General features: G+C 33.9%; 1 protein-coding gene across 11 annotated transcripts in view; it reads left to right on the plus strand.

Moving 5' to 3' along the window:
* Positions 1–18264, plus strand: part of ptk2aa (protein tyrosine kinase 2aa) — a 143770-nt gene that overhangs the window by 21142 nt on the left and 104364 nt on the right. For 4 of the 11 annotated variants that reach the window (XM_056479574.1, XM_056479575.1, XM_056479578.1 and 1 more), the window contains exon 1: positions 3336–3403. The exons of 1 other annotated variant lie outside the window; for it this stretch is intronic. In XM_056479574.1, the coding sequence (XP_056335549.1) occupies positions 3385–3403 (19 nt within the window). In that variant the 5' untranslated portion in view covers positions 3336–3384. Of the gene's footprint in view, positions 1–3333; positions 3404–18264 lie in introns of those variants that run through there. 6 more of the 11 variants (XM_056479581.1, XM_056479583.1, XM_056479582.1 and 3 more) reach the window with 4 other exon arrangements.

Below are 18264 nucleotides of genomic sequence, written 5' to 3' on the forward strand. Positions count from 1 at the left end.
TAATAATTATTATGAATTATGAATAGTAATTCATAATTCATAATTTAGTAGTAAATTAGTTATTTTTGCTTGTATTTAAACATTTTTAATATGAGTAATATTTATATTTAATGATAAGCATTATAAAAAAACATTATTGTTGTTGTTGTTGTTGTTATTTTATAGTGAAATAGTTTACAGTCTAATTTTATATTTAATGTTGAAAATTTAAATTAAGTGATGAAATCAAAGCATTAATTACTTAATTATTATTTTAAAAAATATTGCAAAAATATATTTTTTATATAATATAATAATAATATATAATAATTGATGTAAAATAATGTATTTTGTATATTTAATATCAAAATGCCTATGATGCCATTTGCCAATTTTCTTTGTTTTGTAATTGTAATATTTATTTATGCATTGCTTGTCAATTAAATGTCATAAACATGTAATTCTCCGTAATATTTCCCGATTTAATAGTGTGATAATAAAGCTCTGACAGGAGATTCAGATCCCCTTTCTGCTCCTGATGGACACTTGAGCTCTGTGTGTTTTGATGGATCTGAGATGTGGAAAGACTCATCTTGATGACAGATGTCAGAATATCAAAGCCTCGCAGGGGGAAAATGGGCTGTTTTACATTTGTTTTCATGTAAGTCTGAAGGCGTTTGCTGAACACATGGAGCTGAGCTCACTGCGGAACTGTTCTAATAATTTATAGCATTATTTTATTGTTTATATGCGCTCCAAAACCAAGCAATGGGTTCATTTTTGGAATTAAAGCACCAAGTTTATCCCAAAGTTAGAATTTGTCCATAATTAACCCATCATTTTAATGTCATTTTAAATGTTACATCCATTTATATAACATTTTCTACCTCTTTTGTTTTGAAATAGACACTTTTCTTGATTAAAATGAAGTTTAATTATTGAAGGCAATTATTAAACTGGTAACTATAGTAATTGTTTTTCCTACTATAGAAGTCAATGGTTACACGTATTTAGCATTTTTCTAAATATCTTCTTTTGTGTTCAATGAAAGAAGGAAAAACACGTAAAGGTTTGAAACAAATAAAGGGTGAATAAATGATGACAGTCATATTATATTAAACTGACTTAAAACAGTTCCTATCACTTAAAAAAATAAGTTGAAACATGGTTAACTTGTTCATATATTTATTTATATATATATATATATATATATATATATATATATAAATATATATATATGAGCAATATCGCACTCAAAGCAGTGTGATGTGGCTGTATATCAGCCCTGGTGGGAGGCGTGCGTGTCCCTGCAGTGACAATATACAGCCATATTGCACTACTACGAGTGTGATATTGAGTTTATACAACAGTTCGATGGCATAATCGTGCATATAACAAAGAAAATCAAACATTGAGAGTCTCAAAATCCTTTTGTAAGAGGAACTACTTTCTTCCGCCAATCATTCACATCTGCAGCTGATATCAGAACAGCAGGAACCACTGCTACTTCATCAACATCATTTTAGAGACAGTAGCGTAATATCTAAAGTGATGACAAAAATCTGTGATTTTGCTCACATTTTAAGATTAAAGGGCTGAACGTCATGAAATGCCATCAGTCTACAGAGATTTCCCAGTATTTCTCTGATGCAATTGGGATATCACAATAATTAACCCCGAAAAAGCCAAAGCAAAGTAAACTCTGGCAGATTATTGTTGTGTTTGTCATAAGGAAAAACACTAAACACATGCGGGCATTTCTTCTTTCTTTCTGTTTACTGATCTAGTCTGCAGTAGCGAAAACAGGAGACGCATTAGAAACAGATAGCCATCTCCGGTTTTAAGACTTTAAGATGAGTCCCATCTCACACTCAACACACTACAACTATCATGGTATAAATACAGCACTACAACATAGAAAAGAGAGAGATCGACTTAGAAAGTCACTTACCAGTTTTATAATGATTTGATCAGCTGTAGTTTAAAATTACGCTGGGTTTTTCCTCTCCTATAAGGGCTTATTATACGGTCTCTGTCACCATCTAGTAGATGGACAACGTCAACCATCTTTGGTCTGCTCAATGGCAGGCTAATGCCCGTAGCTGCGCTCTCTCAGAAATTATAAAAAAAATTTAAATAGGCACTATCCTAATAAATAAACTGCGTAGTTGCAATCAAAACAACTACATTCTCACCTAAAAAGCCTCAAATGTACATTATGTTGTCCAACAGCTGCAGTATTTGTCAAACTGTAGAGTGTCCTCTGCTTGTTGCTGACTGTGTGTGGGCGGAGTAATACACAAGGGTGAAGAGGCTGGACGAGTGCTGTTACTGGCAGAATATCGCACTGCTATCAGCCAATCAGATTTAAGAGATGGAGGTGTGCTGATGTCACTGTTATCAGATCCAGCCCCCTCCCTCCCCCCCAACTATCATTTACTGTATCTATTTCTCACTCTCTCTCTCTCTCTCTCTCTCTCTCTCACTCTCTCTCTTATTCTATGTATAGCTCACTCTTTCATCCTCTCTCTCTCTCTCTGTCCATCAATCAATTAAATTCAATAATTGCTTTATTGGCAGGACAAACGTTACAAATGTAATGCCAAAGCATTTATAAAGTTTACATTAAAGGAACATGCATATACACTCATCGGCCACTTTATTAGGTACACCTTACTAGTACCGGGTTGGACCCCCTTTTGCCTTTAGAACTGCCTAAATCCTACATGGCAGAGATTCAACAAGCTACTGGAAATATATGGAGATTTTGCTCCATATTGACATGATAGCATCACACAGATGCCGCAGATTTGTCGGCTGCACATAATTCCACCACATCCCAAAGGTGCTCTATAGAATTGAGATCTGGTGACTGTGGAGGCCACTTGAGTACAGTGAACTCATTGTCATGTTCAAGAAACCAGTCTGAGATGATTTGACATGTTACAAATGTATTGCCAAAGCATTCATGAAGTTAATTATAAAAAACATGCATAAATATTTAAAAGAAACATAGTAAACACAGTAAATATTAGTAGTAGTAAATAGTAATGAATAAATAAACACAAATAAAAATAATAAATCAGAATAAACTGTATATTTAACAATCAACATTTTCTGACTCTCTCTCTCTCTCATTCATTCACTGTCTCTCTCCCTCCCCCCTCACTCTCCTCTTCTCATCTTTTCTCTCTCGCTCCGAGTGAGAGACAAAGCCCCTCCACCCTCCGTCTCTTCTGCACGCGCTCAGACTGTGAACGCCGGATTCGCTTCTCCTTCACTCCTACTATGCCTGCACGCTGGACCGCTGGCTTTAAACGACCGCGTGTGTGAGTGTGTGTGAGCAAGTGTGCGTTTTACGGATATTACAAAGCGCTCGCGGTGGAATACGACTGTTTGTCTTTAATGGAAGGATTGTACCACGGTAAGAGCTTTTCCTGCTGCTGTGTGCCGGCCACATCTGAACGTGTGTGTGTGTGTGTGTGTGTTTGCAGTAGTGGCTGACGGAGAGAGAGAGACAGGCTCTCGTTTCAACACGCTGTAATGAATCCTGCTCGTGTCTGAATGGGGAAAATGTAATTGGTAAAGATTTAAGCTTGAAGCTGAAGGAAAACACTGGATGATTTCAAATCGATTCACTTAAATTGATTTGAGATTAAAATGATTTGCTGAATTGTGAGTTTTGTAATCAAGCTTTCAATAGGAGGATGAAATCAAGCACATGATGATGTTGAAAGGCAGAAAATGATTGTTTGTTTGTAAATGTAACACTATAGTATCTGATAATAACAGATTAATGGAAATATAATGAATATCTAGGTTAAATGATTGCTTTTCTCTCATTAATTTCTCTAATAAACAAGATTTAGACACTGAATAACTCTCCTGGGGGGGGTGAATGTTATCTAGTGTTGAAGCTGAGATGTTCATTTAGGTTTATTTGATGCTAACTAGAAGTGTTGGGTTAAATAAAGTAATGTTACAGTTTTAAGCCTGTATTACTATATTATAAACTATATTACTATATTATTATTATTATTTAAAAAAAAAAAAAAGCAAAAATAGCATAACACATACTTTAAAAAATGATTTAAAAGGAACAAATTTAGTTACTGTTTCTAAAAAAGTGACTTGATTACAATATATTACTTATTTCCCAACAATGCTAACTAACTAGTAGTTAAGTTGAAGGAACGATAACATTTCTGCAATAGTATGGAATTATTATTATTATTATTATTATTATTATTATTATTATTGTTATTATTATTGTTGTTGTTATTATTGTTATTATTATTATTATTATTATTATTATTATTATTATTGTTGTTGTTGTTGTTATTATTGTTATTATTATTATTATTGTTGTTGTTGTTGTTGTTATTGTTATTATTATTATTATTATTATTATTATTATTATTATTATTATTATTGTTGTTGTTGTTATTGTTATTATTATTATTATTATTATTTGAATGATAAGATTCAATGGACTGACAATGGAAGATTTGACTCGGGTGCGATATATTGTACACTACCTGACAAAGGTCTTGCCGTTAATCCTCCAGTTGTAAGAGCAACAAATAATAACTTGACTTCTAGTTGATCATTTGGAAAAGTGTCAGAAAGTTGATTTCTCTGATGAATCATCTGTTGATCTGCATCTCAATCATCACAAACACTGCAGAAGACCTACTGGAACCTGCATGGACCCAAGATTCTCACAGAAATCAGTCAAGTTTGGTGAAGGAGAAATCATGGTTTGGAGTTACGTTCTGTATGTGGGGGCGTGCAAGAGATCTGCAGAGTGGATGATCAACATCAACAGCCTGAGGTATCAAGACATTTGTGCTGCCCATTACATTACAAACCACAGGAGAGGGCAAATTCTCCAGCAGGATAGCGCTCCTTCTCATACTTCAGCCTCCACATCAAAGCTCCTGAAAGCAAGGAAGGTCAAGGTGCTCCAGGATTGGCCAGCCCATTCACCAGACATCAACATTATTGAGCATGTCTGAGGTAAGATGGAGGAGGCATTAAAAATGAATCCAAAGAATCTTGATGAACTCTGGGAGTCCTGCAAGAAGGCTTTCTTCACCATTCCAGATGACTTTATTAATCAGTGATTTGAGTCATGTCAGAGATGTATGGATGCAGTCCTCCAAGCTCATGATGGAGTCAGACACAATATTCATTCTGTTTCCACTGCAGCATGACCACATATTCTATACTGGACATTATTGAAGGTTCAGTGACCAGACTTTAGTATAAGCAGAGTCAGACCTTACTGTCCTAATGAAATCAGTCAAAATCAAGGCATGATCATATTTTATTGTGGTCAAATAAGCGTCATCTAGAGGCCTTTGCCTTTCATATAAGACGCCTCTGATACCAAATCATCAACTAGAAGTCGAGTTATTATTTGTTGTTCCTAAAACTTGGATAGGCGACAAGACTTTTGTCAGGTAGTGTATAATGTTTAATATTTGATTATATACTCCATTATAAACAGAAACAGCACATAGTAAATATTGTAAGCGTTGTTAGAATGATTATATTTAAAACTCTGCTCATGCAGTGGTTAAAGAACCTCTATTTGCTTGGTATTGAGCTGAGAATTGCACAGCAGCAGTTTACTGTATGAATGCAGCAGTTTAGAAAGGTTTCCCAGAGTAGATTGTTGACCAATATTTGCATTTGTTTATGACTGAAAACTGAAACATTCATAATTTGTTTGCCTACATTTAATGTAGACTATATATTGTAGACTAAAAACAATATTGATTAATGATTACAACAAAATGAATACTTATTAACGTTACAAAGAAAAAAGATCAACAATGTGTTGGAATAATTGGCATAATGAAACCTTATAAAATTTAATAGTTTGACAAAATTGATGCAAATTTTGATGTATCTTGTGTTACTTGTTTTATGTTCTGTAAACATTTAGAGCAAGAGAGATATTGAAAAGTGTAAATTTAACTATTTATAAATCAGACTGACTAGAGCAGGGGTGTCCGAGGGCCAGATGCAAAAGAAGGGTTAAATTTTACATACATCACACAGACACGCATGTATGTATGTATGTATGTATGTATGTATGTGTATATATATATATATATATATATATATATATATGTATATATCTATGTGTTTGTGTATATGTGTGTGTGTGTGTATTATTATGGATTTACTTTAATTCGTCGTCCAACTTCGAATAGTACAATAATAACACGTCGAATAGTTCGGACTGCTGAGCGAATCACTGGTACAACCCTTTTTACTCCCCAAAGAACTGTACTTATCCAGAGCGAGCCGGAGGGCTGCCAAAATCACTCTGGACCCCTCACACCCAGCACTCATCAGACACTCCTATATAAATTCTCCTTCAGTGAAGGGTTTCCTGTGCTGTGCGATTAGCTGAGCCTCATAACTAGCCAGCGTAGCCGTTTCTTGCACTTTATTAGCACGAAAAAAGCTGCTGTTGTTGAGCTGATTGGGCAGCTGCTCATTGTTTTACTTTATGATCTGGTTCAGCACCAGTGTAAGAGCTGAAGGCCTGATGTTTTGTTTCATAATGTCTTTTAATATTATATTCCTTCATTACTGCAACTGATTCCTGGCAAATTAAACAGACACATATTCCTCTGACCTCTGTGAACAAATATTCTTTGCGTGACTGAAATTTCCAGCTCCACTGTTGACTTTCCTTTTTCTTGGTTGCGCCATGGCTCGCCAAAACGTGATCAATTAAGTTTCCTTAAGTTTGTTCGGTTCGTTTTACTTCATAACAGCAACTGCTGCCTAATTGAAGGCACCCGGTGGTTATTTATTGAATTACGTTCATTTTTGTATAGCAGGCCAGATTCTATTAATATTTATAAAAAGCCTCGCGGGCCGCCACAAAACTGATTGCGGGCCGCCGCAGATGGCCCGCGGGCCGTAGTTTGGACATCCCTGGACTACAGGAATAACATAAGATTCTTTCATTCATTCTCCTTCGACTTAGTCCCATATTAATCAGGGGTTGCCACAGTGGAATGAACCACCAACTATTCCAGCATATGTTTTATACAGCAGATGCGCTTCCAGTTGCAACCCAGTAGTGGGAAACACCCATACACACTCATTCACACATTTATACACATGCAAACTCCACACAGAAATGGCAACTGGCCTAGTTGGGACTCAAAGCAGCGACCTTCTTGCTGTGAGACGACAGTGCTAACCACTGAGCTACTGTGTCGCAGCTAACATAAGTTTACGTTTGGATTATCAGGCTAATTAACAGTGCTTTTGCTTATTTTGCGCTCTTAAAGTGTAGCGCTCTTGACTCAGTCAGTGCTGCGCTGTGATTGGACAGTGTGAACGCTCCTGTTTATGATCTGCTCTGTAAGCTGAATGTAGGTCGAGCACATGGATGCAGACGCATGTGTGTTTCTGGATGCTGATTACTGAAGGAGTCTATTGTCAGTGCATGTGCTGCTGTCATATTAAGGTCAAATGCAGATTGACATCAGTGTGTGTGTGTGTGTGTGAGACTGTCACTTCTGCTCTTATTGTGTTCATGTGTGTTTGAACATGCGCTGAACTCCGTGACCCTGTTATTCGGATTACTTTTGACTGATTGCTTTCCTGCGCTTGGAAGCGTGCCGTGTGTGTGTGGTCACGAATGCTGGCCTGAGTGTGTTTGGCAGGTGTTTGAGCCTGTAGGGTGTGTGTGTGTGTGTGTGTGTGTGTTTTGCCCCAGGCTCTTGAATGTAGTGTGTTCCTCTCACTGCTCATAGTGGACACACAATCACTGTGGGATTCAGAGAGGAAGGGGATGTGTGTGTGTGTGCGCGCGTGTGTGTGCGCGTGTGTGTGTGTGCGCGCATGAGTGCATAAGTGTGTGGGCGCATGCTCATTTGTTTCTGAGTGTGTATACACAGTATACAATGTGTGTGTGTGTCCGTGTGTGTGTGTGTGTGCGGGCATGTTCGTTTGTGTGTTTATGCATGCTTGTGTCTTTGCACATCAGAGTGTCTGTCTGTGTGTGCACATGTGAGTGTGAGTGTGTGTGTGTGTGTGTGTCCGTGCATGCTCATTTGTGTGTGTTCTGTGTTCATAAATATGTGTGCACTCATTAATGTGTGTGTGTGTGAACACGCACACACGTGTTTGCAGTTGTGTGTGCGTGCACTCATATTTAAATGTGTGAGTGTGTGTATGCATGTGTGTGTATGTGCATACATGCTCATTTGTGTGTATGCACGATTGTGTGTGTGTGCTGTGTTATCAAATGTGTTTGTGCTCATCTATCTGTGTGTATGAGTGTGCGTGTGCGTGTGTGTGTGCGCGTGCTCATGTATGTGCGCTCCTATGTATATGCGTGAGTGTGTGCACATGTGATTTATGCAGGTGTGTGTGTGTGTGTGTGTGTGTGTGTGTGTGTGTGTGTGTGTGTGTGTGTGTGTGTGTGTGTGTGTGTGTGTGTGTGTGTGTGTGTGTGTGTTAAACTGTCCTCCATCATTTGTCAGCAGTAGTGGATAGAGTTGACTGATGATAACTGAGATGCAGCTATCATCATCATCATCCTCTCTCTCTCTCTCTCTCTCTCTCTCTCTCTCTCTCTCTCTCTCTCTCTCTCTCTCTCTCTCTCTCTCTCTCTCTCTCTCTCTCTCTCTCTCTCTCTCTCTCTTGTGTTGATCGGCAGATTGAAGGCAGAATCAATGCGTCTCTTCTGTTGTTGTTGTTTAAATCAATCCTCCTGCTATCATCTTACATTGTTTAAGCTCTGCTCTTAAGCCCAGTGAGCCGACTAAACAGAGCATTATTAGTCAGGATCATTATAGATCTGTTCTGGACATGAAGGCCTTCTGAAAGATCTCACAGGACACTCATTTAATTTTTACTAACGCAGGATTGGATCTGTCAGTTTTAGAGAAAAAAATCTATTGGGATAAACGCAGTGAACGTTGTACGCTGATACATGTTTACTTCAAATAACAGGCAAGATTTATTGAGCTTTTACTGATGTAATATGTTACATTGAAGTATACATATGATCATGTATCAGCACATGAGACTTTATTATGGGATATTGTTTACTCAATGAAAATGATATTTACTTTTTTATATCTTTTATTTTATTTTGGAATTAGCTTTTTATTTTTATTTTATTTTATTATATATTTTACTTTATTTCTTATTTTCATTTTATATTTTATTTTAATTTTATATATTTTAAATGTATTTTGTTTTGTTTTTTATTTATTTTATATATTTTTATTTCATATTTTTAATTTTTTTTTTATTTTTTATTTTAGATTTTATTTTTTATTTTTTAATTATGTAATTTATTTTATTTTTATTTTTTTTAGGTTATTTTATATTTTATTTAATTTTATATTTTATTTAACTTCATATTTTGTTTTATATATTTATATTTTATTTTATATTATATTTTATTTAATTTTATGTTTTATTTTTTATTTAATTTTAGATTATTTTATTTTACTTTACTTTATTTTACTTTATTTTATTTTACTTTACTTTACTTTACTTTACTTTTTTTTACTTTATTTTATTTTACTTTATTTTATTTTATATTTTATTTTATTTTATTTTACTTTATTTTATTTTATTTTACTTTATTTTATTTTATGTTTTATTTTTTATTTTATTTTATTTTATTTTATTTTATTTTATTTTATTTTATTTTATTTTATTTTATTTTATTTTATTTTATTTTATTTTATTTTATTTTATTTTATTTTATTTTATTTTATTTTATTTTATTTTATTTTATTTTATTTTATTTTATTTTATTTTATTTTATTTTATTTTATTTTATTTTATTTTATTTTATTTTATTGCACAACTTGTATGTGGTACTTGCCTATACAAACACACCACCATAATTTGTGTAGGTTATATAGCCTGCCTCAATTGCTGATAGCTTTCATATTCTTCACAACAGTATTGGTGTCCTCAGTATTAATTATTACAGTAGTCAACACTAATGCTAGCCTTAAGACAATTTTAATAACCTTTTTGGATCCAAATGTTGACTCCTGTATTCTCTCTCGGTTTTTATGTTTTAATTTAATATTTATTTTATATTTTATTATATTTTTAGTAATTACAGTAGTCAACACCAATTCTAGTCTTGGGACAATTGATTTATTAATTTTTTAAATATCTTAATAGAGATAATATATGTTAATTTATTTGTTATTTTTGTTTATTTTATTTTATTTTTGGTGCTTGACTAACACATTACCACTATAATTTGTTAATAATAATAACTACAGCAGTCAACATTTGAATGAAGATCAATTCTAGTCGACTGCTGTATTCTCTCCCAGTTTATGAAGTTTCCCATTTCCCAAATAATCCTGCACGTGTGAGACGTTTCTGTCTCCCTGACCTTGGATCAGTAGTGCTGCATCAGCAAGCGTCCGCATGCTCTCCGTCACGCCGAGCATTATGGGAAAGCAGCAACCCCCTCTGGCGCCGCAGTGCATCATGGGTAGCAGGAGCAGAGCTTGTTTGATGTGTGATCCTCAGAGCCCTTCACTGATATCATCTCAGATATGTGTGTGCTTTCTGGACAGAGACAGAAAGCCTTTGAAGAGTCGTCTTCAAAGCTGAAACACACGTCCATCTCCTGATGAGCTGATCTGAAGACCAGAAAGACAAAAATATACAGTGATTGAGAAAGAAATGAGCAGGAGTAAAGCTGATATTCTTTAAATGTAAGTTACACATGCTGCGAATGTCACCTAAAACACCCTATTAGTCTCAAAGATGATTTAATTTGACACCTAAAGAATGCAGGCTTTCACACAGTTCATTCAGGTTGTCTTGACCCAATCGATTAAGTGGATTGAACATAAAACAGGTGTCATGGTGGCTCAGTGGTTAGCACTAGCCGCATTTCCACTATCGGGCCAGTGCGAGCCAGGGCTTTAATCGGGCCAGGCCGGGCCAATAGCCCGGGAGGTTGAGAAATGAGGCCGAAATCATGTCGCGTTTCCACTGTCGGGCTAGTTGCTCGCAGCGCGTCACGCAAACACCGCCCCCAGAACGTCCCCCGAATCAAACGTCACACAACCTGCCCAATTCAGCGGGAACAAAAAACTCAAATTATAACCACAAACACAACCTGGCATCACTACGAGAGCTGGAAGATGGAGAACACCGAAGCGATTTTTACTGTTTGTGGTCTGTTGGTGTAAGGCCAGATTTTATATGACATGTAAATTAAATTATATGTAAATTATTTTATATGACATTAAATTTGAAAAGTCATAAAACGAGCAAGATAAATGTCAATTTAAACAGTGAAAACCTCTACCTAAAGCTAGAGTAAACATCTATTCTGACTATATATATATATATATATATATATATATATATATATATATATATATATATATATATATATATATATATATATATATATATATACATATACATATACATATACATATACATATACATATATATATATATATATATATATATATATATATATATATATATATATATACAGTTGAAGTCAGAATTATTCGCCCCCTTTGATGTTAATGTAAATGATGTTTAACAAAGTCTTATTTGTTTTATTTGAGCTAGAATAAAACCAGTTTTAAATATTTTATGAACCATTTTAAGGTCAATATTATTAGCCCCTTTAAGCTATATTTGTTTTCGATAGTCTACAGCAGTGTTTCCCAACCCTGTTCCTGAAGGCACACCAACAGTACACATTTTCAACCTCTCCCTAATCAAACACACCTGAATCAACTTATCGTAACATCAGAAGAGACTCCAACACCTGAAGTTAATGGGTCAGAAAAGGGAGACATCCAAAATATGTACTGTTGGTGTGCCTCCAGGAACAGGGTTGGGAAACACTGCTCTACAGAACAAGCCATCATTATACAATAACTTGCCTAATTATAATTCTATATACAATATCTAGTCAAATATTATTTACTGTCATCATGACAAAGAGAAAATAAATCAGTTATTAGAGATGAGTTAATAAAACTATTATGATTAGAAATGAGTTGGAAAAAAAAACTGCTCTCCGTTAAACAGAAATTGGGGGAAAAAATTAACAGGGGGGTTTAGGGGGTTCAGGAGGTTTAATAATTCTGACTTCAACTATATATATGTATATGTATGTCTCAATATATATCTCAAAGAAAACTTTATATTAATTTTTTTAAATTGTTTTTTTTATGTTCTCATAATGAATATTAAATATCAGCACAGCTGCTGTGTTTACAGCACCAACCAATAAAATTCCTGCTGTTTTATAAGCTTCACCTGCAGACAGAGTGAATTAGCCTTTTTATTCAGCATGTCTACTGTTTTTCTACAGTATTGTATGGTTTCATGTAGCATAATTTCATAAAAAAGCCAAATCTTTATGTTTTAACTTTAACAATTTTTAATTAAACAATCAGAAAAGGCCTATTTGTTTGAAAAAAAAAAAATTCTGAATTGACCAAAAAAACAAAACAAATGTCACCAAATATTTATACAATTATTATTTATTTCTACTACCTTTCCTTCTCACACCTAAAGCGCCACATCATGCATAATACAGAATACATGCTTTAAAACAAGAATAGACCCAAAGCTCTCAGACAGACGGCGTCTGTGGGATTATTTCGGATTTTATCATCCTCAACATTCGCTGACGTCCAGCTTGTTGTAACAACACTGAGCAGATTTGTGATATTTATTGTTGTGCGTGTAAACTGATGTCATTTAGTCCTCATGCTTGCTCTCTGACCGCTATAAAGACACACACAGGTTTATTTCACAGCACACTGATGTCCATGAGCTGCTGCTGCTCTGTCCTCTGTTGGGTTTGAAGGTAAATAAATCACAGCTGGGCGGTTGCGCTGCGTTTGGACACAGATGCTTGGCTATTATTTATAGATTCTCAAGGGTAACTGCAGTTTAATAAGCTGCTGCTGAGATCTGCATGCAGGTGCTTCTGCTTTTAGCTACTTTTAATAGCTTTTATTCATTTATTTATTTATTTTTTGGACTTAAGACTTTTAAAAGTTGATTTTAAAAATGTGAGTTTACTGTGGTTCAAGTTAGAAGTTCGCAAGATTTTATTTTAATAAAGTCTTAAATTTATTTGATGAAAAATACAGTAAAAACATAGTAATATTCAGAAATATGCAGAGCTTTATGGAAATACATTTTACAATTTTATTTATATTTATTTAATTATTTATTTATTTATTTTACAATTATTTTTGTAATTAATTTTATAATGATTTTAGAATATAACATTATTCAAAGTTGAACTTCAGCGTCACATGATTAATATGTGAACCATTAAACTAATATGAACTAATACTAACTAATTAGTTACAACTATATTAAATCAACCCAATTTTGTTACCTAGCAGTCTCAACCCAGCATTTGGGTTAAAAAACCAACCCAGCATTTTTTCGAGTGTAATAACTAATAAAACTACTCTTATGTTAAACAATGCTTCATATTTTTGTTAAACCGTGATACATTTTTATTTTCGGGATTCTTTGTTGAACATCATTTATTAAAAAAAAAGACTTTTTAGTTACATTAATAATATATTTTAATAGTTTATTAAATCCTTGTTGAATAAAAGTGTTAATTTCTTTAAAACAAAAACATAAAAAGTAGTTTGAAATAAAAAAACAAACGTTTGACAGTATTTTTGTACAAAACGGATCTTTCTTTCTTTATTATTTCATTTCATTTCTATTTTTTGTTGTTTTAATTTTATTATTTAAATACTTTTTACTTTAAAAAAAAAACGTTAAAAAAACTTTTTAAAAAACTAAAGTTTTGTGTCGCTTACCAATGCAAAACTGAAAACCATGATGTCTTTAGTTTAAGTAAAGAATTCAGTTTGGTTTTATTAAATTGTTTTTAATTTAATTTGACTAATTTACAATTGTTTTTAATTATTTATTTGCATTAAATTTTGTGCATTTGTGTGCTTTTAATTTTGTGCATTTGTGTGCTTTTAATTTTGTGCATTTGTGTGCTTTTAATTTTGTGCATTCGTGTGCTTTTAATTTTGTGCATTTATGTGCATTTAATTTTGTGCATTTGTGTGCTTTTAATTTTGTGCATTTATGTGCATTTAATTTTGTGCATTTATTTGTGCTTTTAATTTTGTGCATTTGTGTGCTTTTAATTTTGTGCATTTGTGTGCTTTTAATTTTGTGCATCTATGTGCTTTTAATTTTGTGCATTTATTTGTGTGTTTAATTTTGTGCATCTGTGTGCATTTAATTTTGTGCATTTGTGTGCTTTTAATTTTGTGCATTTAATTTTGTGTGTTTATGTGCATTTAATTTTGTGCATTTATGTGGTTTTAATTTTGTGCATTTGTGTGTGTTTACATTTGTGCATCTATGTGCTTTTAATTTTGTGCATTTGTGTGCTTTTAATTTTGTGCATTTGTGTGCTTTTAATTTTGTGCATCTGTGTGCTTTTAATTTTGTGCATCTGTGTGCTTTTAATTTTGTGCATTTATGTGCTTTTAATTTTGTGCATTTATTTGTGCTTTTAATTTTGTGCATCTGTGTGCTTTTAATTTTGTGCATTTATTTGTGCTTTTAATTTTGTGCATCTGTGTGCTTTTAATTTTGTGCATTCGTGTGCTTTTAATTTTGTGCATTTATGTGCATTTAATTTTGTGCATTTATGTGCTTTTAATTTTGTGCATTTATTTGTGCTTTTAATTTTGTGCATTTATTTGTGCTTTTAATTTTGTGCATCTGTGTGCTTTTAATTTTGTGCATTTAATTTTGTGTGTTTATGTGCTTTTAATTTTGTGCATTTATTTGTGCTTTTAATTTTGTGCATTTATTTGTGCTTTTAATTTTGTGCATTTATTTGTGCTTTTAATTTTGTGCATTTATGTGCTTTTAATTTTGTGCATTTATTTGTGCTTTTAATTTTGTGCATTTATTTGTGCTTTTAATTTTGTGCATTTATTTGTGCTTTTAATTTTGTGCATTTATTTGTGCTTTTAATTTTGTGCATTTATTTGTGCTTTTAATTTTGTGCATTTATGTGCTTTTAATTTTGTGCATTTATTTGTGCTTTTAATTTTGTGCATTTATTTGTGCTTTTAATTTTGTGCATTTATGTGCTTTTAATTTTGTGCATTTATTTGTGCTTTTAATTTTGTGCATCTGTGTGCTTTTAATTTTGTGCATTCGTGTGCTTTTAATTTTGTGCATTTATGTGCATTTAATTTTGTGCATCTGTGTGCTTTTAATTTTGTGCATTTATGTGCATTTAATTTTGTGCATTTGTGTGCTTTTAATTTTGTGCATCTGTGTGCTTTTAATTTTGTGCATTTATGTGCATTTAATTTTGTGCATTTATTTGTGCTTTTAATTTTGTGCATTTATTTGTGCTTTTAATTTTGTGCATTTGTGTGCTTTTAATTTTGTGCATTTGTGTGCTTTTAATTTTGTGCATCTATGTGCTTTTAATTTTGTGCATTTGTGTGCTTTTAATTTTGTGCATTTGTGTGCTTTTTAATTTTGTGGATCTATGTGCATTTAATTTTGTGCGTTTATCTGCATTTAATATTGTGCATTTATGTGCTTTGAATTTTGTGCATCTATTTTTGGTGCATTTATTTATATGCATTTAATTATGTGTGAGAACTCTTATATATTAATTTATTATGACAGTTTTAGAATAAAATGTTGTACATCATCACTGCCTCAATTTGTTTTAATTTTATAGAGTAACTTGTATCTATGCGAGTCAGAACATTTTGCTTCCTTTTTCAGCCCCTGGAGCTTGTATCAGACTTTCAGTTGTTGCTTTAAATGAACAAGCATTGTGTCTTAAACTTCTGATCCGTATCTCCTGTAAATAACTATTGAAGTTTGTGTGTATGAGTTGAAAACACTGATCTGTGTGTGTTCACATTCCACTCATAATAGTCTGACAGCTTGATAAGCAGGTGTTTGGGTTTGCTCAGTCTTTCACGTCTTTTCATTCGACTTTACGTTGCGTCCCGATCCTCAGTGTGTGACATATGGAGCTCACATCATCAACACTGCTGCGTTTGACACCCAAAAGTGTGAATGATCTATTAAAAATCCCCCCGTGACGGAAATGAAGTGTGTTAAAATCACACTGATCCTTTAATTTCTGGATACGGCATCAATAGAGTGGCTACAGCACGTCATTCTCATGTAGATTTGATTAGCCGCTAACAGTATTGATTATGTGAAGTGTGTGTGTGTGTGTGCGTATAATTGGTGTGTATAACAGGGTCAGGAGGTTTGAGTCTGTCATCCATTAGGCTCCGGTGTCAGAGCTCATAAAGCAGTCTGTTCTTGGTTGTTATCGTTGGTTCACATCAAAGAAAAGCTCATAGCGGTTGCCAGGGTTTATGGGAGACGGTCGAGGAGCCCATCTGTGAATCCGGTGCCGTGACCCGGATCTCATTCTGGGCCAGATTACAGCTGATGTCCGGCTCATTTGCCTCCATCTGTTCACCACTTTCACACTCGTGATCGACACTGTGATGCCAATGAATTTACATTGAAGAAGGTTACGTTGTGCTTGACGTTGCATATGTTTCGATTAGACTTTTTCATTTAAACGTGCATTTAATTGTGTGCATTTAATTGTGTGCGTTTAATTTTGCGCGTTTAATTGTGTGCATTTAATTGTGTGCGTTTAATTTTGTGCGTTTAATTTTGCGCGTTTAATTTTGCACGTTTAATTGTGCGCATTTAATTGTGCGCGTTTAATTGTGTGCGTTTAATTGTGTGCGTTTAATTTTGTGCATTTAATTGTGCGCGTTTAATTGTGCGCGTTTAATTGTGCGCATTTAATTGTGCGCGTTTAATTGTGTGCGTTTAATTGTGCGCGTTTAATTGTGCGCGTTTAATTGTGCGCGTTTAATTGTGCGCGTTTAATTGTGCGCGTTTAATTGTGCGCGTTTAATTGTGCGCGTTTAATTGTGCGCGTTTAATTGTGCGCATTTAATTGTGCGCGTTTAATTGTGTGCGTTTAATTGTGCGCGTTTAATTGTGCGCGTTTAATTGTGCGCGTTTAATTGTGCGCGTTTAATTGTGCGCGTTTAATTGTGCGCGTTTAATTGTGCGCGTTTAATTGTGCGCATTTAATTGTGCGCGTTTAATTGTGTGCGTTTAATTGTGCGTGTTTAATTGTGCGCGTTTAATTGTGCGCGTTTAATTGTGCGTGTTTAATTGTGCGCGTTTAATTGTGCGCGTTTAATTGTGCGCGTTTAATTGTGCGCGTTTAATTGTGCGCGTTTAATTGTGCGCGTTTATGTGCATTTAATTTTGTGCATTTAATTATGTGCATTCAATTTTGTGCGTTAGATAGGTAGGATAGGGTTATCTATCTGTCTGTCTGTCCGTCCTTCCTTCCTTCGTTCTGCCTGTCCATCGTTCCTTCGTTCTGTCTGTCCACCGTTTCTTCGTTCGCTCTGTCCACCGTTCCTTCGTTCGTTCTGTCTAGTGCTATATATCTATTATTCTATCACTCTATCTATTGTTCGTTCATTTTAGCTATTGTTCATTCTATTTATCATTCGTTCTATCTATCTTTTGTTCATTCGTTATGTTGTTCGTTCGTTCGTTCGTTCTATCTATCGTTGGTTCGTTCGCTGTATCTATAGTTCGTTCATTCTTTTTTTATTCTCATTTTTATTTATGTATTCACGTACAAAAAGATAACAACATGTAACAATTTGTTTGGTGGAGTATTCTTATTTTACATAGTGTTTTGCATAGTGTATGTATTTATTTATTTATTTATTTGTTTATTTGTTTGTTTTTTAAAGTCAACAAAAAGAAAATCCTCAGTTTGTGTTGCACTCATTGGCACAGAACAGCTGAATTTGAGTCCGTGCAGCACTAAAGCAGAAGCTTTAATGTGGACTGAGAATTAGTAAAGCATGTTGAGCTGATTACTCCATGTTTACGAGAAGCTAGTCATCTGCATGCAGCATCAGCAGGCGGTCCGCTCCCTCATCTCTCTCATTGATCTGACAGCTGATCAAGCTTTTCCTTCTAACTCGACACAGTTTCCTTCACTCTTGTCTTCAGTGTTGAGACGGAATCTCTAATAGCATCTTTAATATGTTTCCTAGAAAGCAGAGGGGTTCAGCTGGAGAGATTTAACACCTTGAAAATAACCGCGGGCTGTGATCATTTGTTAATTAGCAAAGAGTTAATCATTTATTATGGACTGATGCTATATTAAAAGGC

Source organism: Danio aesculapii, chromosome 19, assembly GCF_903798145.1.
Source record: "Danio aesculapii chromosome 19, fDanAes4.1, whole genome shotgun sequence".
NCBI classification, from domain to species: domain Eukaryota; kingdom Metazoa; phylum Chordata; class Actinopteri; order Cypriniformes; family Danionidae; genus Danio; species Danio aesculapii.